This window comes from Cyprinodon tularosa, unplaced genomic scaffold (genome assembly GCF_016077235.1).
Source record: "Cyprinodon tularosa strain WSP-4 unplaced genomic scaffold, ASM1607723v1 ctg253, whole genome shotgun sequence".
Taxonomy (NCBI): Eukaryota; Metazoa; Chordata; class Actinopteri; order Cyprinodontiformes; family Cyprinodontidae; genus Cyprinodon; species Cyprinodon tularosa.
Window position 1 is genome coordinate 140,340 of NW_024038941.1, and position 26,350 is coordinate 166,689.

At 38.0% G+C, this 26,350-nt stretch overlaps 1 protein-coding gene across 4 annotated transcripts in view; it reads left to right on the top strand.

The window, feature by feature from the left end:
• ryr3 (ryanodine receptor 3) overlaps positions 1–26,350 on the top strand; it is a 143,846-nt gene that overhangs the window by 109,735 nt on the left and 7,761 nt on the right. For 2 of the 4 annotated variants that reach the window (XM_038288380.1, XM_038288382.1), the window contains 35 exons: positions 14–89; positions 179–305; positions 3,443–3,558; positions 3,637–3,704; positions 3,790–3,911; positions 4,044–4,093; positions 4,182–4,242; positions 4,330–4,568; positions 5,057–5,138; positions 5,669–5,799; positions 5,895–6,013; positions 6,246–6,444; positions 6,942–7,036; positions 7,280–7,425; positions 7,554–7,641; positions 7,733–7,825; positions 9,077–9,244; positions 9,716–9,775; positions 9,872–10,006; positions 10,926–11,038; positions 11,876–11,972; positions 12,828–12,940; positions 13,633–13,684; positions 13,770–13,826; positions 13,911–14,010; positions 16,076–16,155; positions 16,259–16,335; positions 19,352–19,425; positions 20,019–20,033; positions 22,486–22,566; positions 22,658–22,746; positions 22,831–22,959; positions 23,047–23,151; positions 24,829–24,910; positions 25,001–26,283. In XM_038288380.1, coding sequence (XP_038144308.1) covers positions 14–89; positions 179–305; positions 3,443–3,558; positions 3,637–3,704; positions 3,790–3,911; positions 4,044–4,093; positions 4,182–4,242; positions 4,330–4,568; positions 5,057–5,138; positions 5,669–5,799; positions 5,895–6,013; positions 6,246–6,444; positions 6,942–7,036; positions 7,280–7,425; positions 7,554–7,641; positions 7,733–7,825; positions 9,077–9,244; positions 9,716–9,775; positions 9,872–10,006; positions 10,926–11,038; positions 11,876–11,972; positions 12,828–12,940; positions 13,633–13,684; positions 13,770–13,826; positions 13,911–14,010; positions 16,076–16,155; positions 16,259–16,335; positions 19,352–19,425; positions 20,019–20,033; positions 22,486–22,566; positions 22,658–22,746; positions 22,831–22,959; positions 23,047–23,151; positions 24,829–24,910; positions 25,001–26,283 — 4,722 coding nt within the window. The remainder of the gene's footprint in view (positions 1–13; positions 90–178; positions 306–3,442; positions 3,559–3,636; positions 3,705–3,789; positions 3,912–4,043; positions 4,094–4,181; positions 4,243–4,329; positions 4,569–5,056; positions 5,139–5,668; positions 5,800–5,894; positions 6,014–6,245; positions 6,445–6,941; positions 7,037–7,279; positions 7,426–7,553; positions 7,642–7,732; positions 7,826–9,076; positions 9,245–9,715; positions 9,776–9,871; positions 10,007–10,925; positions 11,039–11,875; positions 11,973–12,827; positions 12,941–13,632; positions 13,685–13,769; positions 13,827–13,910; positions 14,011–16,075; positions 16,156–16,258; positions 16,336–19,351; positions 19,426–20,018; positions 20,034–22,485; positions 22,567–22,657; positions 22,747–22,830; positions 22,960–23,046; positions 23,152–24,828; positions 24,911–25,000; positions 26,284–26,350) is intronic. The other 2 variants (XM_038288381.1, XM_038288384.1) reach the window with 1 other exon arrangement.

Sequence of the window (26,350 nt, forward strand, 5' to 3'; positions counted from 1 at the left end):
TTTTTTTTAACAGAGCATGGTGGAAGTGGTTGCAGAAAATTACCACAACATCTGGGCCAAGAAGAAGAAGACAGAGCTTCTTAGCAAAGGTGTCCAAACTTAAAAGCTCTTCTAAAAATAAGCATTATTCTTTTATTTTCTGGTGCAATAAAGTAGAAATAACTGTTTGTTTGAGCAGAAGGAGGGTTCGCTCACCCACTGTTGGTTCCCTATGATACCTTGACTGCTAAAGAGAAGTACAGAGACAAAGAAAAGGCTCAAGAGCTCTTCAGGTTCCTGCAGATAAGTGGCTATGCTATCACAAGGTGAGCCACTTTCAAATCCTTAATTTATTAGAAATAGCATCTCTTTGTTTTGTTATACTACTAAATTCAACCTGTCATTTCTGAATGTGTGAACTCTAAACTTATTTTGTGATTGAATTGAATTGTTTATTTCTTTTACTTTTACAAAATTGTGATTGAAAAGGACAGGGGTAATAGTACAAAAAATATTAAATTCATTCATAAAATAAAACACATACAGGTGCTAGTCATAAAATTAGAATATCATGAAAAAGTAGATTGATTTCAGTAATTCCATTTAAAAAGTGAAACTTGTATATTATATTCATACATTACATACAAACTCATATATTTCAGATGTTTATTTTGTTTAATTTTGATGATTACAAATGACAACAAATGAAAATCTCAAATTCATCATATCAGAAAATTAGAATATTACTGAAGACCAATAAAAACAAAGGATTTATAGAAATGTTGGCCAACTGAAAAGTATGAACATGAAAAGTATGAGCATGTACAGCACTCAGTATTTAGTTGGGCCTCCTTTGGCCTGTATTACTGCAGCAATGCGGCGTGGCATGGAGTCGATCAGTCTGTGGCACTGCTCAGGTGTTATGATAGCCCAGGTTGCTCTAATAGTGGCTTTTAGCTCTTCTGAATTGTTGGGTCTGGTGTATTGCATCTTCTTCTTCACAATACCCCATAGATTTTCTATGGGGTTAAGGTCAGGAGAGTTTGCTGGCCAATTAAGAACAGGGATACCATGGTCCTTCAACCAGGTACTGGTAGCTTTGGCACTGTGTGCAGGTGCCAAGTCCTGTTGGAAAATGAAATCTGCATCTCCAAAAAGTTGGTCAGCTGCAGGAAGCATGAAGTGCTCTAAAACTTCCTGGTATGTGGCTGCGTTGACCCTGGACCTCAGAAAACACAATGGACCAACACCAGCAGATGACATGGCACCCCAAACCATCACTGACTGTGGAAACTTTACACTGGACTTCAAGCAACGTGGATGAAGTGCCTCTCTTCTTTTCCTCCAGACTCTGGGACCTTGATTTCCAAAGGAAATGCAAAATTTACTTTCATCAGAGAACATGACTTTGGACCACTCACCAGCAGTCCAGTCCTGTTTCTCTTTAGACGCTTCTGACGCTGTCTGTGGTTCAAGAGTGGCTTGACACAAGGAATGCGACAGCAGAAACCCATGTCTTTCATACGTCTGTGTGTGGTGGTTCTTGAAGCACTCACTCCAGCTGCAGTCCACTCTTTGTGAATCTCCCCCACATTTTTGAAGGGGTTTTGTTTCACAATCCTCTCCAGGGTGCGGTTATCTCTCTTGCTTGTACACTTTTTTCGACCACATCTTTTCCTTCCCTTCGCCTCTCTATTAATGTGCTTGGACACTGAGCTCTGTGAACAGCCAGCCTCTTTAGCGATGACCTTTTGTGTCTTGCCCTCCTTGTGCAAGGTGTCGATGGTCGTCTTTTGGACAACTGTCAAGTCAGCAGTCTTCCCCATGATTGTGTAGCCTATAGAACTAGACTGAAAGACCATTTAAAGGCTTTTGCAGGTGGTTTGAGTTAATTAGCTGATTAGAGTGTGGCACCAGGGGCCATCAATTTTGAACCTTTTCACAATATTCTAATTTTCTGATATGATGAATTTGAGATTTTCATTTGTTGTCATATGTAATCATCAAAATTAAACAAAATAAACATCTGAAATATAAGAGTTTGTATGTAATGTATGAATATAATATACAAGTTTCACTTTTTAAATGGAATTACTGAAATCAATCTACTTTTTCATGATATTCTAATTTTATGACCAGCACCTGTAGTTGCATTCACAAAATGATTTACTACTATTAACAATAGACATTAAGCAATAAATACTAAACCTTCCTTTGCGATTACAGTCAGAAGCCTTTGTGACGTTATATGAAATATGTATATAAAGCTTAAAAAAATTATGAGATGAGCTGAGCCTTCGAGTAGTGGATTGGCTTGCTTCATTTAGGGGAGGGGCCAAAGTTGATGACCACCCACAAACTTCCACAGGCATTTAAACAGCTTCAGTATTCAGTCAAGATGTGAGTTTTTAGGAGAGTTGTGTTCAGTCGAATAGAGTTTTGATATATTCTAAGAATAGATTGGTTGGAAAAACAACCAGTCTAGTTGGTCAAAACCATTTTGGTCAGAATTACCCAATATCCCAATATAATGATCAGAATCTGAGCAAGCCACTGGTTTCAGTTTTGTTTTCTGTATTTAGTAGTATTGCTTTCTGAGGGCCAGTTACTATTGCCTGTGGTGTCAGCTGTAAGACTGTGCTTTTCATTCCAATGGCTGTTGGTTCAAGACCTGGTTTAGGCTTTTGAAAGTTGCGTTAATACTTAACCAGTAGTTAAGTATTGATTTGCGCTTTTACCAATATAGATTGGGTAAAAATATTGCCAAATTATATTCGTTGGTTTAAAACATAACTTTTAACCACATTAAAACCAAAATCCATGTCAAAACAGCTTTTTGTTTTTTTTTAAATAATGACTAACACCTTTCATTTTGCACAAACACTTTCGTCTGCTTGAACCCATTTCCCTAAAATGGCGGAAAAACAGTGTACCATAAAATATTCTTTTACAGAGAAAAAAAAAAAGATTTATTTTTCACCAATCATTTGGCAATGATCCATTGGACATTGATGCAAGACATATAGGATAGTCAGACAGTGGTGAGTAATGAGAGAGGAGTGGTATTTAGAGCCAATCAGGTATTGGATACTGTTGGGGAGCTCATACTGAGGTCTGTGGTGGATGATGACTATGTTTGCAGATGACACTGTGATCTGTACTGATATTGTAACAATGAAAAGCAGAAGTGCTTAAGTACCTGTAATCCTTGATTAATAAGTGATGAGCTGTGCCAAAAAGGACTGGAATGCTGGAGTGCGGGGAGGAAAATATCTGACAGAAAACAAGCTGATGGTGTTAAAGGGAAGGTTTGAAGGATTTTAGAGTGACATGCTTTAGATTTACATTTAAGAGGGATCAGAAAATATTGTATAAGAAATTAATTTATCCTCGTTAATTATCTGAAGAGGTATGTGAATTTCATGATGGACTGAAGTTGCATCAGGTCTCTCTCGTCTTTCAGAGGTCTGAAGGACATGGAGCAGGACTCGTCATCCATGGAAAAGCGATTTTCCTACAAGTTCCTGAAGAGGGTGTTAAAGAACGTCGACTCTGCCCAGGAGTTTATTGCCCACCTTGGTAAATCTTCAGCATCGATGCTAATATCATCCATTACTAAAATGTTAAAATGTGTAACTAAACTTTAACCATGTACAGAGGCCATGGCTACCAGTGGAAAAACTGACAAATCTCCTCATGATCAGGAAATCAAGTTCTTTGCAAAGGTCGGGATGAGTATTTGGCGCTATACGTCTTATATGTTTTATGTTTAGAGTTTTTTTCCTGAGGTGTTGTTTTTCTTCCTTTCAGATTTTGCTCCCACTGATTGATCAGACCTTTAAGAATCACTGCCTCTACTTTCTGTCTACGCCTAGCAAGAACCTGAGCAGCTGTGGCTGTGCCTCCAACAAAGAGAAGGAAATGGTCACCAGGTATCACCCAAAAATAAAACGGGGTTTATTTTTTATCATTTCTTTCTTATTAGCAAATTCTTTCCTTCATTTTTCTCCCTTTACTGTCAGCTTTTCTTCAGTTCTGTCTTTTAACACCTTTCACTGTTTCAGTCTGTTCTGTAAGATGGCAGCTCTTGTCAGACACAGGATTTCTCTCTTTGGTAAGGCTGGAACTGTTTCTGCTTGTCACCTGTCTGGGATTTTAATATGTTCCAGCAGATGCAATAAAAAAATCTGTTTCTCTTTCAGGAAGTGATTCTGCAATAATGGTGAGCTGTCTCCACATTCTGTCCCACTCACTCGACACAAGGTACGCAACCTTTATTTACCTGGCATCAACACAGCTCTGGAAATGGTCTTCACACGACTAACAAGTATCAAAACGTCGATCTTTCAGAACAGTGATGAAATCTGGGGCAGAGCTGGTCAAAGTCGGGTTCAAGGGCTTCTTTGAGAACGCGGCAGAGGATTTGGAGAAGTTGGTGGAGATGCTGAAGCTGGGGAAGTTCATGCAGTCACGTGCCCAGATGAAGAGCGTCACTCAAAGCCTCAACTATGTGACCGTAGCCCTGCTGCCAATCCTCACCGCCCTTTTTGAACATATTAGGACCCATGAATTTGATGTGGACCTGCTTCGTAAGTTCACCTACATACTGACGTTTATTTTCTTTAACATTATAGAATACCTTTTCCTTTGATTTTAAATAAAAAAAATGAGGTTCATGATAGTAAGCTGGAATAATTTGGGCCAGCAAAGAAAAAGTCCACTGACTCCATGATAATTAAAACGTCTTTCTGCTCAAAATATACCTACCAGAAGCACTTCTATTTAGTTTGAGGCAAAGACTATTTATATAATGAAGTAAAAGTCCCTTCTTACCCTGATTTTGAATACACTATTCAGTAGATTTTTGAAAATATGAGCCAGTGTCAGGGAAAACGACCTCCAGTAACCTGTGTTTAAATTAATCACAACTAAATACTCGATTTCTAAAAAGGTTAGAGTTTAGTTTGCACGAAAATGGAGTCAAACGAAACCCCAAAAACTGCTGCCCCTACCATCACCCGGCAGAGATCCTATTTTTATTCAACCATTGTTTAATCATTTCTGTTTTCTTTGAAAGTGGATGATGTGCAGCTATCCTGCTACCGAATCCTGATGTGTTTCTACAGCCTGGGGACCGGAAAGAATGTGTTTGTGGAAAGGTAAGAGGTCAGAGTGTTTAACTACCTGTTTATTGGTGGCAATGCAATGACTTTCCTCACCTTCCTAGTAGGATTATGCTCATTTTTGATTATACTGTGATGCAATGCAATGTTAAACCCTTCTTTTCCAAGTAGTTTGATCATTTAGCAGAAAATAGAGGTTTATAGAAGCCAGAGTTTCATATCGAACAAAAAATGTGGGATTTCTAGATTTTACTCAATTCATACTGATTTTTACTCAGTATGAAACAAAATTGTATCCGAGCACATTTTGTGTTTTGCTGGTCTTACATTTCCACTGGTATTTTAAGATTTGAATGCATTCAGAAAAACTCTTGGTGCTGAATATCCTTATCCTTAGTGTGATATCAAATCCCTCTTTGTGTCAGTATTTGCTGATGAAAGATTAATATTTGCATCTGACACAGTGGAATATTTACATCAATCTTTGTGAAATGCTTTGGGACATCAGTTTAGCATTTTCATGCATGTAACATAAACTGCATGTATTTTGGTTTGTTTTTACTCAGACATCTGCCAGCGATTGGGGAGAGTCTGGCGACCCTGGTGGGAGCTATGCCTGTAGCTTTCCTGGAGCCTGATCTAAACGCCCACAACCCGCTTTCAGTCTTTAACACCAAGACCCCCAGAGAGAGAGCCAGTGGGTTTCCAGCTGATTCTCGTCTCATCTTTGACATTTATCGACCCTGGTTTGATTGCAGCATTAGCTCAGTGACTGATGTTTTTCCGTTACAGTCCTGAGCATGCCCGACACGGTTGAGGAGATGTGTCCAGAAATGCCTCGCCTTGACAAACTGCTTAGGGACGTCAACGACGTCTCGGAGTCTGGCGCGCGCTACAGTGACATGCCGCAGGTCTGAAGGAGTTTTAAGATAAACACGTGGAATTTTTTTTTTTTTTTTTTTTATACATCAGTAGGATTTAAATTAAATATCCTTTGACCTCATTGGAAAAAAAAATTGCACAAATTGTTACCAAAACATTAGCTTTTCTTATGAATGAGTTTGCTAAATTAATTATACTTTGATGTCAAATTGATCAGATCTTTGTTTTAAAATGTAACTTTCAGCAACCTTTTCCCTGCAGGTTATTGAGGTTGTCCTCCCCATGCTGTGCAACTATTTGTCTTACTGGTGGGAGAAAGGCCCGGAGAACTCGCCCCCAGATACCGAGTGCTGCACAACGGTGACCTCTGAACACCTCAGCATTATTCTGGGAAACATCCTGAAAATCCTTAACAACAACCTTGGCATTGATGATGCTCCTTGGATGAAAAGGATTGCAGGTAAATCCATTAAATTTCAGTTTTAAGCTCCTAGAAAAACACCTTGCTGGACCTAAAATGCCACTAGATACCAGTCAAGCTGCATTTTTCATACAATTCCATCAACCTAATGGAAAATATATGTTAAATTGGAACAAATAGTGTTTTCTTTTGGATAATAGAGTGTCTTAAGATCCAATACAGGGCTGATTCTTTCTTTGCCAAGTTGCCTGTCAGTTTAATCACAACATTAGTCCTTTGGGTTTTAAAGCCTGGAAGAACTGCTACTCCTAAATGAAAGCTGAACTGACACACAACACCCTATTTATCTTCAAAAACAATGAGTCACCCTCGTATCTCCATTAATTCATCTAAACCAGCTCATTTTAATAAAGCTGTGTTTTTAGTTTGGGAGCGAAATGGAAAAATCTGCAGATTCTTTTTGCTTCCAGTTGCATTTCTTTAACCACCAGCGTCTCTCTGCTCCAATATGTAATATTCCCAATTTTGATCTCCAGTTTACTCTCAGCCAATCATCTGCAAAGCCGGAGCAGATTTGTTGAGATCCCACTTCCTGCCAACGATGGAAAAACTGAAGAAAAAGACAGTAAAGGTAACAGATACCCTGAAAGTTGTATTTTAATTGCAAGGTGAGCCTGTCACCTCCTTTAAAAATGTGTTTTTCACTCATTTCAGTGACAGCTTTTGCACAGCTGTGTAAATTGACAAAGCGGTTGCAAATAACACCCGTATAAATGTACTCCATTGTAATTAGAGAAGGCTGCAAAATGAATCACCTGCATTAAAAAATGTTCATAAATAAACATATTTTTATTGAGTTGCACTTTGATGGCAGGTTGTATCTGAGGAGGAGCTGCTGAAGGCTGACAGTAAAGGTGACAACCAGGAAGCAGAGCTGCTCATTCTAGATGAGTTTGGAGTGCTCTGCAGGGACCTCTATGCTTTCTACCCCATGCTTATTCGCTATGTGGACAACAACAGGTACAATATATGTATAGACTTCCCCTCTTAGCCTTGTTATCATTTTATGATGCAGTTCATGTAAATATGGTAGATTGGAAGATGTACTTTTTTATCTCTGCTGAAAGTGTCTCCTCCTCCCCTTCCAGGTCCAGGTGGCTGAAGGAGCCAGTTGCAGATTCCACTGAGCTCTTTAGGATGGTGGCTGAAATCTTCATCCTCTGGTGCAAATCCAATGTACGTCCTTCAACTTAGTCTGCCATGTTATTTCCTGTTATATCAGCTCAACAGTGATCAGTAGATTTCTGTTTTTCCTCTGCTGGTGTAGAACTTCAAGCGTGAAGAGCAGAACTTTGTGATTCAGAACGAGATCAACAACCTGGGTTTCCTGACCGGGGAGGGCAAGTCCAAGATGTCCAAGGTAAAGACTTGGACTTAAAATATAGAACTTTTTAGGCATAACATTCAAACTATTTAGCACTCATTTCTGTTCAGTTCATCATGCAATTCTAATGTATTTGTTGGATTTTCTCCATTTTGCATTAAGCTGAACTTTTTTATTTTTTAAATGCTATTTTGTGTTTTGTGCTATTTTCATACATACTGTAATATTCTATTTAATACCATTCTATTGTTTTCTATTTAGATTTTAAGTCTGTTCTATTCTCTACCACTCTATTATGTTTAATTATTTTTTTCCCCAGCTTTCATTGTCATTACACTATCACAAGTACAGAGCAATTAAATGAACTCTCTGCATTTAATCCAAAAAAATAAAAGCTTTCAAATGTGGACGTCCTGTATATACTGTATTTATCCCATGCACCTTCTTCTTCTCCATTGACTATCTGAGCTGATGTAATGAGTAAAAGTATCCACTGTGAGATCAATAAAGTCTATCAATGAATCGATCAATCCCCTTGGGAGGCAGTGAGCTGCCATTGTGCGGCACCTGTGAGCAGTGAGGGGTTAAGTATCTTTTTGCTCAGGGACCCAGAGTGGCGTCTGTGCTAATGGGGCTCAGGATTCAAAGATCTATGCCCTAACCACTACACCACTCCCCTAATATGTTTAATTGTATTATACTCTTCTAATAGTTGATGATTTATTTAATCCTGTTCTTCCCTTGACCAGTGTTTATCCATTTTTTTATTGTCTTTTTCTGTAATCAACACACCTCTCCTCTGTTTGTTGGTTGTTTTTTATCTGCTCCATTCTAATTCATTGATGCAGTTAAGGATTTTGTCTTGTTATTTCATCACTGAATCCAGTTAAAAACCAGAAGCCACAAAACACCATAATAATCAGGTGTATAAACATTTATTATTAGGAAATTCATTTGATTCACTTTAATGAACAATCTTATTCCCTAAAGAACCAGGATTTTATTTTCTTAATGTATTGCAAAATCAGAAATAATTTCAAATACATAAAAATGGTTGGATTTATTAATTTACCCCTCAGTTGTTTGGTTGCTTTAAGAAAGGATACAGCCTTAGTCTCTTCATAAAAAACAGTGCGCAGTTATTTAATCATGCTGGTATGCAAAATATGCATAAAACTAGACTAAGACATTAAGTATCATTGTTAAAGCACTGAAGACTTGTTAAAATAAGATTACCCTAAAATTTGCTATTTGCTTCAACCTTTTTGCTCTGGTTTCCCTCTGTAGTCTGGTGGCGATCAAGAGAGGAAGCACAAACGTCGTCGGGGCGAATACTACTCCATTCAAACATCTCTGATCATAGCTGCACTCAAGAAGCTGCTGCCCATTGGCTTGAACATGTGCACCCCAGGAGACCAGGAGCTTATCTCTTTGGCCAAAATACGCTACAGTCTGGTAAGCCCAAAACTGGACCAGTTGCAAAGATTTTGAACCATTTCCCTGCAAGTCCACATATCTATACATTTTAAGCAGTAATTAGTCACTTTATCTAGTAATTAATCAAATCTATATTTACACTGCCTGATTGAAAGCTATTAAGAGCTCTTTAATTTGAATGATGATAGTAATTAAGGTAGTGAGTTGAGCCTCAGAGAAAGTTAAATGTTAGAAATCTCCAGAGTTCAGCAGCCCTGAATCAAAGATGCATATCGTACTGTAGTTACCCTGCAGTAGATTAAAGAGCAAAGAGTTCTTCTGTTGCAGCATTTTTTGTTTTAGATTCACAGATTGCTAAAGCAAAAATCTAATGAGAGGAAGGGGAAAAAATCTCACTCATTGTTAAATAATCTCCCAATTATTTAACAATGTTTTTCTAAAAATAATTATTTACAATGATAAAGTTGTGAAATGTCTGCCTTCTATTAGAAAGACACAGATGATGAAGTGAAGGAGCACTTGCGACAAAACCTTCATCTTCAGGAAAAGGTAAAACACTGTACAGCATTTCAAGCAGTAAGTGTGGATCAGAGCACAACTTCATTGACCATAATTTCGCTTGATTGATCACTTTTGTAATTCTAGTCCGATGACCCAGCAGTTTACTGGCAGCTGAACCTTTATAAAGACGTTGTAGTGAAGTCTGAAGAACCATCAAATTCAGAGCACACAGTGGAGAGAATCCAGAGCATCTCTGCTACGGTCTTCCACTTGGAGCAGGTAAAAAAAAATGTTTTATGTTTTCTAAAGAAGAAATAAACATAAATAGGAGGCAATAAAAAACATAAAAAATACACCTTTGCCCTTCAAACCAATATTAACATGCTGGGCATTCACTCTCCCACAAAAAGTGGCATTTACTTATTTTCTGTGCACCTTAGGTCGATGCTTTGACAATTTAGTTTTGTGTATCCATCGGCTTCACACATTTAAAAAAATTAAGCTGAATCTAAACATTTGCCCAAATTCAATAGAATAATATTGTGCATGAATATGCTTTGGTCCAAACCATTTCCTCTCTGATCTGGCTTTCTCTTTAGGGCCGTTGTCCTACTGGAAGGTGAACTTCCAAACCTTTTTTTCTTTTTGCAGCCTTCCAACATCTTTTTGTCCAATATATATTGTTTTGCTCCATTTTATCTGTTCTAACCAGATTCGCTCTTACAGTTCAGGAGAGACAGCATAATGCTGCCACTACCCTGAATTTGTAAACGGTTAAAATCACCAACAGGTGGACCCTCTTATAAGACTCCATTAAGGGTTTTCAAAATAAAGGACCTGAATATAAGAGTATGTCACACAATTAGTTTAACCTCTTTTGTTCACATTTCTTAAAAAATGTATCATTAACAATCATCAAAATACCAAAAAGGGCAAAATATTATTTTAATAGCTTAAACATTTCTGCCTGCCACTGTATTTTCATTTGAGTTCACTGCAGTCAAAAGCACAGAAGAGTTACTTTTAGCCTTTTGCAACTGCAGTTTTTTTCCCTTTCGTTTTTTTGAATGCTTAAGAATTTAAATTGTTTTTTTTAAGGTTTTAAATATTTTAAAGGTTCACTTTTTAGAATATTTGTGGTGATTAAGAATTAAAAGCATTTCCATGGTGTAATTTATGAGCATGTTTTCCTTCCCAGGTGGAACAACCTCTAAGGAATAAAAAGTGTGTGCTGCAGAAGCTTCTGTCCAAACAGAGAAAGCGTGCAGTGGTGGCTTGTTTCCGCATGGCCCCACTTTACAATTTACCCAGGTGAGTTAATGTGAAGTTTTTACTCTTAACTTTAAAATTTGCTCTTTTACAGACTTTTGTCAAATGTAGCATCTTGAATATGCAAACATTTAGATGTAGGTTCTCTACATATTTAAAACCTTCACCCCCTCTCTGCTGACCTTCTTTCCTCTGTGCTGTTTTTTTTTTTTTTTTTTCCCTCATAACACTACCTCAAACTCCCTCCTCTCAGATACAAAAATAATAATTACTTCCTGAATGGCTATCGGGAGGTTTGGCTGGAAAGGGCATTCAAAGCCTCGAGCTTTGACCGCCTGTTCTCCCTGCTGACGGTAAAGTGGAAAAACAAAAGGGAATGCTTCATACCTTCAAACTCCTACTCTCATCTGCCAGGCTGTGGACCAGTGTCTGCCTAGCAACCGACTGTTGATTCTGATTGGTCAGCTAGAAAGAGCCTGGAATTTTTTTTAAATAAGCTTATGAAAAAAAATGTATTTTTATTTAGAACATCATGTCATTATTCTTCCAGTATTGATTATATAAAAGCTTGTGCAATATCTTTACATGTGTTCAGTGAGATTAAAATGCCAAAAACTAATTTCCAAGCTCACAGGTGAATCTGCATTATAGAGACCGAACTTGACCAGTCAGAAGAGCCAGTGGATCCTACATTATTAAATCACAACCCTGCCTGAAATGCACTTCTCTAACCACTTCCTCTCCCCCGACATCTCTTTCCTGTCTCCTCAAAAAGAAAAGGAGAAAAGCCTCACCTGAAACCATCCTAATGCCACTGTACCTCCCTCCCACCTCCTCTTCATTCTCCCCCCCATCTCCCCTAACCCCCTCCCTTCCCAGGCATCGTGCTATCAACTTCTTCATCCCGGCCTATGAGAGACTTTGGATAGAGGCAGAGGAGTACTCCTTTGAGGAAAAGCTAGTTCAGGACCTGGCAGTAAGTACTGGGCTCATCCTGCCCATGTGCAACGTGCCTTGTGTTGGCACCCCTCTGCCGGTCCTGTTTGCAGAATGCTTCTTTAGCTCCGCGCCTGTTGAGCCTTGGGAGCGAGTCCGGGCAGGTATCTCGCCCAAAGCACCCAGAGACCCCCGCTCCAGGCATGCTAAGTCCTTCAGACAGAGATCCGTCAAGAGTCAGAGGCTGCATGACCAACTCAGGAGACACAGGGCCAGAAAAGCAAGCTATGGCACTCTGACAGCAGTGGTAAGGAGGGCCTCAAGCTACAGTAGGAGACTGTTGTAGCTGTTTGGTTGTCAGATGCGGATCCAGCCATCAGTTGTCTTTTCGCTGTACTCTGTAAGTGTGTGACGGTGACGTTGCAGTACGTTCTGTGGCCATACTGTCAGTGGCATGTTCACCCAGGCTTAAAAAGGATCACGTTTCATATTTTATCCTTGTGAAACTGTACGACTCTTGTTTTCTAACCTTTACAAGTTTACGTTCGTACCTAATCTGTTTAAAATCTGCCAGTTTACCTATTTGAAGATTAGTGTTATTGCTTAGGATCATTCTTCATATTAGCTGACTGCTTGCATTGTTTTGTTGCACCATGCATGTTTTTGGAAACTTGCTCCAACAATGTTTAAATTTCTCATTCTCTCAAAGAATCATCAATAAAGAAATGCATGCCAGTAAAAGATAACTGTGACTCATTTAGGAGTTTTTTGTTTTTTGTGTAAAAATATGCGTGAGTTTGAGGGGATAAATATTAGGATAACCTCTAGTAGGATGAGAGGTTATTGAAGGCACAGTTTGGGCAGAGATAACTTCTTCCATTGTTACAATTTGTAGAAAACCCCCATGAAGATTGTGGAGGAAGAGGAAGAAGAGGTGGCTGAGATCAAACCGGATCCTCTCCACCAGCTCATCCTCCACTTTAGTCACAACGCCCTGACAGAGAGAAGGTGAGACGGATAAATAGAATGGCAACAGGATGGGTTAAAAAAAAAAAAAAAATCGAACAAAATTACAGATTTTCACCTCTTTTGTTTCTTTGCATTTAGCTTTATGAAACATTACTTTAGTTAGCCAACAATAAAAGCTTGAACGCTTTAGAGTTTTCTACCTAAACATACATACCTAGAGAAGGTGAAAATTTTTGCCAGTTTTTCTACAAAATATTTCACTTCATATGTGACAGAAAGGGTCTGTAAAAATGATTTTTTTTTAAGTCTTTCCACATAATTTTCATTGAACTTGAATCCAATCTTTAACTAAGTAATTTTAATACAGTAATAGCCTCTGATCTAAACCATGCTAAACCCTTAGATTGGCTTTAGTTACTTATTATCTGTCTGCCGAATGCAGTCACATGTAAACAGTTTTATTTGGGGTTATTAAAGTTAAAGGCGTTGTATGCAAAAAGCCTGAAAACGATTTTTTGTTCTATTAAGGAAATAATTCAATTATAAATGATCCACTTTGATTGATCAGACAGAAGTCCCTATACATTCCACTGGCTTTTGTAATAAACCTAAGAGTTTACATAATGTGATCAAATTTTGATTGAATGTGTACTTTTTTCCCAACTTTTTTTGGGTAACTTTTGCAGGATTTTCCAACATTTAACAACAATAATGTGATATTTATATTTCAGCCACCTGGAAGAAGATCCTTTATATATTGCATATGCAGACATGATGGCAAAGGTAACATCTTCTAAATCATTTCTACATACTCTTCTTTCTGTGATGAATGAAACTGGGTTTAAGCTGTGACCTTTTATCTGGTCAGAGCTGTGCAGAGGACGAGGAGGAAGAGGAAGAAGAAGGGCGGGAAAAGACATTTGAGGTGCTTGGATCAAGGCTGCTTGGGGCAGCGATTTTCAAAGTGCTTTTATACCCTTTGTGAATCATGAATGTGTTTCACCTTTAGGAAAAGGAGATGGAAAAGCAGAAGATTCTTTATCAGCAAGCGAGGCTGCACGCTCGTGGGGCTGCTGAAATGGTGCTGCAGATGATCAGTGCCAGTAAAGGTAAAATGGTCCATATGTGCTCCGCTGGATATTTTTAGAGTAGGAAACAGTTAATTATTGGGTTTAGGAAGATTTTGGCTTCCTGTAATTATTTCAATCTTAATTGACGTTGATATTTTCTTACAAGGGCCATATGATTGAAATCTAAATAAAATTGTTCACCATTTCTCCCAAATAAGGCTGGTACACATTTATATGAAATAATTTTACTTTTCAAGACTCCAAATTTGACAACAAATGTATTTATTTTAAGACATTTATTTTACGAGCCTATATTCTTGAGTGTTATTACGTGATGAAATATGAAGACAAATAAAAACACAATTTACATAACTGATAATGCCTGATAAGGTGTCCATTTTTAGGATTAAGAGACGACACGGAGACATGAATGGTCTGAAGTGATGCAGAGGACATTTTCTTCCACTAAGTCCTTTAATTCTAATAATGGACACATCAAAGGCATTACCCTCCTTATAAGATGGTCAATTATGTAAGAAAGAGGTAATTAGTAATACCTTAATGTTTTGTTCATCTTTAAAATAGCAGAGCCAGGTATCGGTATCAGGGCCAAAAAATGGCATCAGTACAACACCACTGACGGCTCTAGCCTAGATACTGCGATAGCTGGGTATAGAATGCTGCCGTGCAGTTCATCATTGCTGTTGGGCAGAAAACTTTATAGAATTAAAATAACCTTTTTCCTGAATTAATGCCCTACTTTATAAAAAAGAGTCTGACCAAAGTTTTAAAAATAGCAGATCTAGTTCATCATCTTGGTTAATATAGCAGACAGACGAGCTAATAAAACGTACAATAAAAAAATGGTTTTAGACATACAAGGTTTCCATCCCAAAGAAAACACTTCCTGATCTACTATGAATTATGCCCCTTGGTTACTGCTGCTCAGGGGTCAAAGTAGACTGAAATTCACTGGGTTTGATATAGAAAAAAAATATATATATATATACATGGAGAACCTACATAATTGCTATGTAGTGCCATGGCAACCCAGACCTATATTTCAGAATTATATTGGGTGTGCTTTGGTGGAGCAGTGGTTAGAGTACATGACCCATGTATGGAGGCCTTAGTCCTCGATACGGCCGACCTGGGTTCGACTCTGACCTGTGGTCCTTTGCTGCATGTCTCTCCCCCCTGTCTCATACCCCCTTTCCTTTCAGCCTTTTGTCCAAAAAACAGCTACTAGTGCTGTGAAAAGCCCCCTAAAATTATATATTTATATATAGACTAAAATGTTGACATTTTAAAATTGTTAGCAACAAAAACTATGAGAAATATTCAAAGATCTACCTTTTTATCAGGGTCTTTATCCAATAATAAACAGTATTTAATTAAATATTTGCTTTGAATATAATTTAGGGATTCCTTTTGGTAAAAAAATTGAATGTTTTGCATAAACTCTTGTGAGCTGGAAGAAATAAAATCCTGATAGTTAGATAAAATGTTTTTTTTATATATATATTGGTAGAGGATGATCAGCCCCATATAGTTTATCACATAGCGAGGGCAAGAAGAGCCATACTGCTGAGAGCGAATGCTTAGTGTGGAGGATAAAGCGCAGCCTTTGAGCTACACGCACGCCAAAACGCATTCCTGCACAAGTACAGCTGGAAGATCAGAGTTGAGAAAGGAAACAAAGGAAATGATAAACAGCAGGAAGGGCCAGAAGGAAGGACACACAAAAGGGAAAGGAGAGAGATGTGAATGGAAGGACAGAGGAAAGAAGAAATAAAATAAGAGATTGAAGAATGAATGGCTCAAGGAATGAAAGAGAAAAAAGGAATTTTATGTAATGTAAACAAGAATAAACTCTGGAAATAAGAGATTTTTCCTTCTTTAAATTAGTTTTCCCCCATTTACCTAGTCCTGAAAAATACTATATTCAGATGTCAAACATGTCAATACTATACAGGACACCCCCCATAGAATCAGATTAATGATAGATTGTATGGAGGTCTTATAGGATACAATTTTAATGTGATTTTTTTTTTTGGAAAGGGCTAAAAAGCAGCTGACAAATACTTTTCTATCTCTACCATAGGTCGTCTGGGCCCCATGGTTACATGCACCCTCAAACTGGGCATCTCCATCCTAAATGGAGGCAACGTGCAAGTTCAACAGGTGAGCTTGTACAGCACTGTTTAGTCTCTGCTCATGTGTAACACGCTGCCATGTGCTGCAATACATTGCATTTTTATGGTCTTATCATCTTTTCTTATCACAGAAAATGCTCGATTACTTGAAGGAGAAAAGAGATGCAGGCTTTTTCAAGAGTCTGTCAGGACTGATGCAGTCTTGCAGGTATGGATCAAGTTTTACCGTTGTAGTGAAACACGAGGAGAAACACCCTAATCTTGATTCCCCCCACCAACTTTATTGCTTGACGATGTACGGTTGCGATCTGCACTGTGTTCCAGAATGCTATAAATATTACCAACACCTACTGCACAGCAAAAAAACAACTTCACCATTTAGGGATTAGATTGTTTCCTACATAGACAAAGTACAAAATATGATTGTGATTTGATTATTTTCCAGGTTTCAATAACTAACAGTGGCAGCCATCCATTTAGCCAGCTCCTTTCCTTGCATTATTGTTTTGTTTTTTAATCTAAATGTATTAAATATAATGTAATAAAATAGTACAATTCTTGCCACTGCATTATTTATTTAGTTCTATTAATTTTATATTAGTTACATGTATAATATTTAAGTTAAGTTAATAGTTATGTTTAGTTTTTATACGTCTGAACAGGGAACAATAATTGAAAATATGAGTTTGGAACGGTAACGAGAAATATGAGGCAACCATGTTTGAGGAAATTATCAAAACGACAGTAACCTTTCTTTTTTTGCAATTAGAAATATTGCTGTGAAAAACAGGAAAGGTTTGGGATGCTTGAAAGAGCAGCCAGTGACCATCTAGTAGATCTAGATTAAGAACCAGACCACTGGTGCAGAGCTTACTGAGACATGGCAGCAGTCAAGTGTGAGTTTTTCTGCATGCACAATGTGGTGGAGATTTTTATATACAAGGTTGGTGTCAAAAGAAGAACATCAAAGAAAGACTGACGTTTTGCTGGAACTACTGGAATTGGAGCACAAACTACAAAGGTAAAGCAACTTTTTTTAGATAAATCAGAAAATGGGACATTCAGCGAACGTAGAGGCGAATGCTACACTGTTACAATAATGCAACATGTTTTGTTTTCTTCTTCCATGAGAAAAGGAGGTAATTAAAATATATTTGCGGTGAAACTTTGTTGAATTATGAGGAAATTTTCCTTTTTTTTCACCAGCACAATAAAGCATTACAATCTGAGTAAAAGTAGATCTTAATTTCATGGAGAAGCTATTGCAATTCCTCGGAAAGTCCGATTAAAAATCCCAAAACCTCCAGCAATGATAAAGCCTGAATCAGATGTGATCAGTCAGGATTTGGCCCAAAAGTCTACAGGTGCTGGTCATAAAATTAGAATATCATGAAAAAGTAGATTGATTTCAGTAATTCCATTTAAAAAGAGAAACTTGTATATTATATTCATACATTACATACAAACTCATATATTTCAGATGTTTATTTTGTTTAATTTTGATGATTACAAATGACAACAAATGAAAATCTCAAATTCATCATATCAGAAAATTAGAATATTGTGAAAAGGTTCAAAATTGATGGCCCCTGGTGCCACACTCTAATCAGCTAATTAACTCAAACCACCTGCAAAAGCCTTTAAATGGTCTTTCAGTCTAGTTCTATAGGCTACACAATCATGGGGAAGACTGCTGACTTGACAGTTGTCCAAAAGACGACCATCGACACCTTGCACAAGGAGGGCAAGACACAAAAGGTCATCGCTAAAGAGGCTGGCTGTTCACAGAGCTCAGTGTCCAGGCACATTAATAGAGAGGCGAAGGGAAGGAAAAGATGTGGTCGAAAAAAGTGTACAAGCAAGAGAGATAACCGCACCCTGGAGAGGATTGTGAAACAAAACCCATTCAAAAATGTGGGGGAGATTCACAAAGAGTGGACTGCAGCTGGAGTGAGTGCTTCAAGAACCACCACACACAGACGTATGAAAGACATGGGTTTCTGCTGTCGCATTCCTTGTGTCAAGCCACTCTTGAACCACAGACAGCGTCAGAAGCGTCTTGCCTGGGCTAAAGAGAAACAGGACTGGACTGCTGGTGAGTGGTCCAAAGTCATGTTCTCTGATGAAAGTAAATTTTGCATTTCCTTTGGAAATCAAGGTCCCAGAGTCTGGAGGAAAAGAAGAGAGGCACTTCATCCACGTTGCTTGAAGTCCAGTGTAAAGTTTCCACAGTCAGTGATGGTTTGGGGTGCCATGTCATCTGCTGGTGTTGGTCCATTGTGTTTTCTGAGGTCCAGGGTCAACGCAGCCACATACCAGGAAGTTTTAGAGCACTTCATGCTTCCTGCAGCTGACCGACTTTTTGGAGATGCAGATTTCATTTTCCATCAGGACTTGGCACCTGCACACAGTGCCAAAGCTACCAGTACCTGGTTGAAGGACCATGGTATCCCTGTTCTTAATTGGCCAGCAAACTCTCCTGACCTTAACCCCATAGAAAATCTATGGGGTATTGTGAAGAAGAAGATGCAATACACCAGACCCAACAATTCAGAAGAGCTAAAAGCCACTATTAGAGCAACCTGGGCTATCATAACACCTGAGCAGTGCCACAGACTGATCGACTCCATGCCACGCCGCATTGCTGCAGTAATACAGGCCAAAGGAGGCCCAACTAAATACTGAGTGCTGTACATGCTCATACTTTTCATGTTCATACTTTTCAGTTGGCCAACATTTCTATAAATCCTTTGTTTTTATTGGTCTTCAGTAATATTCTAATTTTCTGATATGATGAATTTGAGATTTTCATTTGTTGTCATTTGTAATCATCAAAATTAAACAAAATAAACATCTGAAATATATGAGTTTGTATGTAATGTATGAATATAATATACAAGTTTCACTTTTTAAATGGAATTACTGAAATCAATCTACTTTTTCATGATATTCTAATTTTATGACCAGCACCTGTATATAAAACATTCCAAGATAAACTTTGAAGAGTCTAAAGAAATGACGCTTTAAAATCTGGCACAAACCTAATATTTCTCATCGAAAGCCATAAATGTGAAATGTTTAATTATGAACTTCGATGTGTTGTGGAAACATCACATCGCAGCGCTTGATTTAAAAGAAAAAAAAGACATTTAGTTACAAAACTTCAGTTTTCCGAGTTCCAGGAGGTAGACCTATAGATATACTATCTTCCTTTTTTCTCTCAGCGTCCTGGACTTGAATGCATTTGAGAGGCAGAACAAAGCAGAAGGACTCGGCATGATGACAGAAGAGGGTTCAAGTAAGTCAGAAGAGACATAATTTTTCCCTTTTACATTTTTAAGACAGTTTTTCATTAAACTTGAAAAGAGATTAATCTTTACAGCTGATAAATATTATTGTTTCAAATGTGTGTTTTGGGTGGGATGTATTTACTTTCTTATAAATGTAATGGCAGTAATGGACAATATTAATTAATCCTTTTGTAATCTTACAGGTTTTTTTTGTTGAGTAAAATCCTAGTTTAGCCTAATATTTTGATGCGGTTGACTTAGTGCTGAAAAGCTCTTGCCTTTCTAACCATAGAGCTCCCTTCTCATCAAACTGCTTGTCTCATCAGTCAGTCCTTCCATCATCACCATTAAGATTTAACAATTCACTGTAACTACTGTTGTCTCTGTTATGAACCTTTCACCATGACTGAGTTCTTGTTTAACTAGATGTAACCCAGGCCTCTAGTTCTCCCCTTTTGTCCTAAACAGCATGTCTTTGTTTTTCCACTCGTAGCTGAAGTATTCATATCTCTGTATTGTAACACGCTGTCCTCTCTTTTTGCTTATGTCTTTGTGTGCCGTTTGTCTCCTTCCTCTCATTTTAAAAACCCATCGATGGCAGTCCACACTCAGCGGGGTAAATAGCAAATTGAGATCACCATGATATGGCTATGCTTCAAACCCTGAATGTCTCCTCCATATGTATTGTTCATACTCCATGCTTTATTTTTCCTCTGTCATCTTTTGATGTCTGTGGGGAGCATGCTGATGGAGTGTTGTCTAAGTGGGACATAAAAATCCACTGCCTGCTTTCATTTGTTCTGCTTTTTGTTAAAATTCCCCACCTAAGTAAACGTTGACTAATGCCAGTCCCCATTAGTGCTGCTCAGATATGTTGTAAGGCTTTCTAGTCCACTTCAAACAGGTTTGGTGTAAGGTCTGTGGACTCTTCCACAGCTCAAGCAAAGCTTTGGCTTGCTTTGAATTTGGGGCCTTTTCCACAAAGCTGGTCATGTTTTCTAATTTTCAACTTTCACATGGTGTTACGAGTTGCATTCAGATTTAGAATCCCTCCAATTGTCTGGACTCTAACCGGATTAGCCGGTTAAAGCGCCTTGTTCAACCGCGTGTGCGCTGCTTTCATCGGGCCTCTTTATGGCCTGCATGTGAAAGTTATCCAGCTTCAGGAAATGTCCTTGCCTTTCATTGTTGTTTTGATATAAAAGCATTTTACTTTATTTATAAAACTGCACTTTGGATTCAGTTTTCAACTTGTAATCTAAAGGCTCAAAATGTTCCAAAATAAGACATGCCCGGCCTGCCTTACAATAAATGAGTTCTATATTATAGGGTGGCTTGCAAAGTATTTGTACCTCTCATATTTTTTAACATTTTGTCTCACTACTACAAACTTCATCGTATTTTGTGGAAATGGTGAAAGACCAACACTAAGCACTGAAGGTTTTAGAAACAAATGGAAAAAAATTTGTCATGGTTTTAACACTCTTTACTTTAATGCAGCTCCCCACCACTGTATACAAAAGGACATAAAAGTTGTCTAAGTCATTAGAAATATGTAAAAATTATAAATATGTTTAAAAGTTCCCGTTATGTTCATATTTCAATACCATTTCTCGACATAGGGTTTGGTGAAAATGGGGAGGAGAATGTAGGATAGCCTTACGTAAACATATCGCCAGATTGATAGACATTTATGAGGACCACTTATTTTGATGATCCACGTGGAAAAAGAATAAACTATACCGTTAAATTGGGTTTTAGACTAAGCCATTTTAACATGTAAAAATGCTTCAGTTTAAACCATTCCACTGTCTGGTTTTTGTCTCAAGACTTCTGCACCCACCACCGTGCCTCACTATCAGTGTTGGGGAGTAACAGATTACGTAATTTAATTACAAAAAAAGAGTAACTGTAATTCGTTACAGTTACAATGAGAAAATATGTAATTCAGTTACTTGCGAAAATATTAAGAATTACAAATTTAGTTAAATTTTTTTTTAAATATAAAGACCTTTGCGAAATATGTAATGTGGCTAAGCAGAAGTGTTAAAAAAAAAAAAAAAACATGAGTGATTTTCAAGGTTCTTGGCCATAGAGAGCTCATGTGGCCAACATTAGCCATTTGTTTTACATAGCCAAACACTAATTAAAACAGTCAACTACAGTATATTTTTTGAAATAAAAATGTGAAAAATATATCAGCTTTAACTTTATTGGCACCTTTAATTTCCAGATAGTTCAATCTGATGTGTGCCACTAAGATGCTTTAATTAGAGAGCAGTAGTGAAACTTCGATATTGTAGATAGGGCTGTACAGGTGCGAATTGAAGAGGAACACCGTACAAATGTTGGGATGGTACAGTAAGGTATGGATAGAGGGGAAGGAAAGATTGGTCTTTGGGAAGAGTTCAATAAGTTGGCCGCTGTAGGAAAGAAGTGGTTTCTGAACCTGCTTGTGTTAGTCTGCAAACTGCGTAAATGGTAGAGCCTGGGGGAGGAACAGAAAAGAGTATGGCCCGATGAGAGGAGTCTGAGAAAATCTTACATGCCTGGTGCTGGCATCTCTTCTTGTGGACATCCTGTGATTGTCTGTCAGCAGTTCCATCTCAGCTTAGTGCTTTTTTAAGGTTCACATTCAGTTCTCAAATATTAAATGTTGAACATGGGTCAATACTCATTAAAACCTTAAAGTAATCAAAAGTAATTAGTTACATTACTTTTTAAAAGTTACACTACAATTACATTTTAAACAAGGAAACTTGTAACTGTAATGGATTACATTTTTAAAGTAACTTACCCAACACTGCTCACCATGGACATTGGGTGTCCACAGACATGTGAAGTTTTATTTTCTTGCTATAGATTTTGCCCAGAAAGTTCAGTTTTTGTATCATAGTCGATCCTCACAAACACATGTGTTGGTCCAGTATATGAAATCCAGTTAAAATACATTCAGGTTTGTGGTTGAATTGGGACAGATGTAGGTATGAAAACTTATGCAAGGCACTATAATTTCCTTTCTAAACAGACAGATCTTGAGATACATTCATATAAATATATCTTTTAAGGCTCCAAGGTACTTCAGAATGATGAGTTCACCAAAGATCTGTTCCGCTTTTTGCAACTTCTCTGTGAGGGACACAATGGAGGTGAGGAAGCAATTTAAACTTCAAACTGATTTTATTACATATGTGTGTGGAGTAATTGTTAAAATAAGATTTTTTGTACCTTTGTTACCAGATTTCCAAAACTTCCTAAGAACACAAACTGGAAATACAACCACAGTCAACATCATTATCAGCACTGTGGATTATCTGCTCCGTCTGCAGGTGGGTAACACTCATGACAGCCTACCTCTAATATCATCCTCATTTATATCTTTGCTGTATTTAATGCTGATTCTATCACTTTAGGAATCAATCAGCGACTTTTATTGGTATTATTCTGGGAAAGATGTCATTGATGAAACAGGGAAGCACAACTTCTCCAAAGCTTTATCTGTTGCCAAGCAGATATTTAACTCACTCACTGAGTACATTCAGGTCAGAATCTTTGAAATGAAGTAATTTAATCAGGATTATCATCAAATGTTTCATGGTTGTTTTTCTGTACTTTTTTTCTATCATCAGGGACCTTGCATTGGAAACCAACAGAGTTTAGCTCATAGCAGACTGTGGGATGCAGTTGTTGGCTTCCTGCATGTGTTTGCAAACATGCAAATGAAGCTATCGCAGGTACACTAAAAAATTGTCTAAGGATTTTTGCTTTTCTTAATACATGATCCTGACTGTTGTAAACACAAGTAGTGTTTTGATGATAAACAAATGTACTAGAAAGAAATATAAATAATATATATTTGAATGTCTGTGTTTATCGTCGTATACAGAAGAGAGGCTGCAGAATGTAGAGATGCATCTAACAGGGTTCCTGCGGGTCCTTAAAAAGTCTTAAAAGGCATTGAATTCTTTAAAATAAAATTAAGGCCTTAATTGGTATTAAAATGTCTTAAATCAGTCTTTCGTAGGTCTTAATTTTGAAAACATAAATAGGATTATTTTTATTACGATTTATTTTTGTACCGGTAATCTAAATAAAATTTAAAATTGACTTTTTTTTATTTTTTTTTTATTATTATTTTAAAAAAGTAACGGTGGCATTATTGGTTCCGTCCCGATAGCGGAACCAATAAAAGCGTTATTGTGGCCGGGACATTTGGGAGATGCGCCATTAACTTTTTGTCTGGAAAATATGAGCAAGTGTAAATGTAACCAAAATTGTCTCCAGCCAAGAGTTTTCTCCATGGCTAAAACCAGTACCAGGGAACATACATGAGGCACAGTGTATTTTGTGCAACAAGTCATTCAAGCTCGGAACGATGGGAATTAAGGCAGTGGAGTCGCACATGCGAAGCACGAAACACAAAGCGTCAAAATCGAGTTACCGAGAAACAGCCGGTATTTCTCAGTTTTGTTCCACCCTTGTCTCTGCAACGCCTCCACTTATAACCAAATCAAACATACTAAGAAAACCATACAAAGAAAAATTGCTGCAAAAAAGACTTAGCACTGGTTATGTTGTATCTTTAAAACTGATTTGTTTTGTTCCCTGCTAAAACAAAGTTTGTGAATTCAGTTAAATCATTTTTAAAATATATCCATCATTTGCGTGTTTTTAGCTTTCTTCCTGTTTGGGAAGGTTTTCAAAATTTGAAACATTAGTGCAGTGGTTTATGTTAAAATAAACCTTGGGGTTAAGTTGTCGCAAGCGGGTTTTTCTTGTGTTTCTTGTTAATTTGGTCTTAAATTTTTATTTCAAGTGGCATTAAAAAGTCTTAAAAAATCTTGAATTTAACTTGCCTTATGCTGTAGGAACCCTGATCTAAGCTGTGCAGTTTCTTACAAATAGTACACTGTCACATTTGAACCGCACTCATTTAATTTAGAATAATAGTAGAATAATTTAACATTCATGCTCAAAATACCAGGCAATATGCAATTTGTCAATATAAAGACTCTAAACTTAAGGAAAAATAATCCTCAGTTATAGAGTGCTCGGAAACATCTTCACTGAAACCTACAAACTACAATTATTCGCATAAATAGTTTTGATTATGGAACGATCATTAATGATTTTTAACAGTTCATCAGTTTGTTAGGGGATGGCTTAAATGCAGAGGGTTAATTTCGTTGCTCTGTAACTGTGTCAATGTAATTACAATAAAATGCTGCGGAAAAATATTAAAGTATTAAAGCCCATGCACAATTCTGTGCATGGGCTTTAATACTGTCAGCATGCTTTTTGCACGCTTGTTAGTGTCTCCGTTTAGTGTTTCTAGGCAAATGTTTGCTTTGTTTTCTACCCTGAGTTAGAGACAGAAAGAAATCCTAAGTTTAGTTTAAAATTTCTTACAGGATGCCAGTCAGATTGAGCTGTTGAAGGAGCTGATGGATTTACAGCAGGACATGATTGTCATGCTGCTGTCTCTACTTGAAGGTAAGACTGTAAAACACAGTAAAGTATTTTTTATTTAGTATGATAAAGCCATAGAATATAAAGTGAGTGGAATGTTTTGGATCCCCTCAGGTAACGTGGTGAACGGAACAATCGGTAAACAGATGGTTGACACCTTGGTGGAGTCTTCCAGTAATGTGGAGATGATCCTCAAATTCTTCGACATGTTCCTCAAGTTGAAGGATCTCACAACATCGGACAACTTTAAGGAGTACGACCCAGAGTTTAAAGGAATGATTTCTAAAAAGGAGTTCCAGAAGTCCATGGAGAGCCAGAAGCAGTACAACCAGTCAGAAATCGAATTCCTGCTCTCCTGTGCAGAGGCTGATGAGAACGACATGTTTAATTACAAGGAGTTTGTGGAGCGATTCCACGAGCCGGCCAAAGACATTGGCTTCAATGTGGCTGTGCTGCTGATGAACCTGTCTGAACACATGCCCCACGACTCCAGGCTAGCAACCTTTTTGGATCTAGCGGAGAGTGTTCTCAGCTACTTCGAGCCTTACCTTGGCCGTATTGAAATCCTGGGCAGTGCAAAGCGAATCGAGAGGGTTTACTTTGAAATCAGCGAGTCGAGCCGTGAGCAGTGGGAGAAACCTCAGGTGAAGGAGTCCAAGCGCCAGTTCATCTTTGACGTGGTTAATGAGGGTGGAGAGAGCGAGAAGATGGAGATGTTTGTGAATTTCTGTGAGGACACCATATTTGAGATGCAGCTGGCCTCTCAGATCTCTGAACCGGACACTGTTGAGCAGCCTGAAGAGGAGGAGGAGGAAGAGGTACACAGCATCCTTGAGGAGCTTTCTGGAGCAGAAGATGGCGCCCAGGAGTCCGTCTCGGCTTTCACCACTGCCTGCCGTTCAGTTAAGAAGAAGTTTGCAGATATCAGGCAAATTTTTACTATAAAAACTGCACGCAAGCAATTCAAGAAAATCAAGAAGCTGAGCATCAAGGAAATGATTACAGGCTTTTTCTCATTCTTCTGGATGATCTTCATTGGCTTCTTTAAAGGGATTTTCAGCCTCATCTTTGGTTTCTTCCATGTTGTCTGGTCCTCCATTTTCGGGGGCGGATTCGTTGAGGGAGCCAAGAACATGAAGGTGACGGACATTCTGGGTAACATGCCTGACCCGACTCAGTTTGGCATCCATGGAGATGTGGGAGAAGGAGACAAAGTGGAGGCTATGGAGTCATCTGGAAGCTTGGATAAAGCCATGGCTCCTGCAGGGGACATCACAGAGGCGGACGTAATGCTGGAGATGTTAACACCTAAAAAGGAAGGAGGAAAACATGTGGAGCCGGGTCTTGGGGATGTGTCTGAGCTGAGTGGAGAGTCCTCTGCTGCAGATAGTAAAAAGGTGCCTCAGCATTTTATTTAATGCATCTATCCTTGATTGTTCTGTCCAGAATAAGTCATTACTGTTA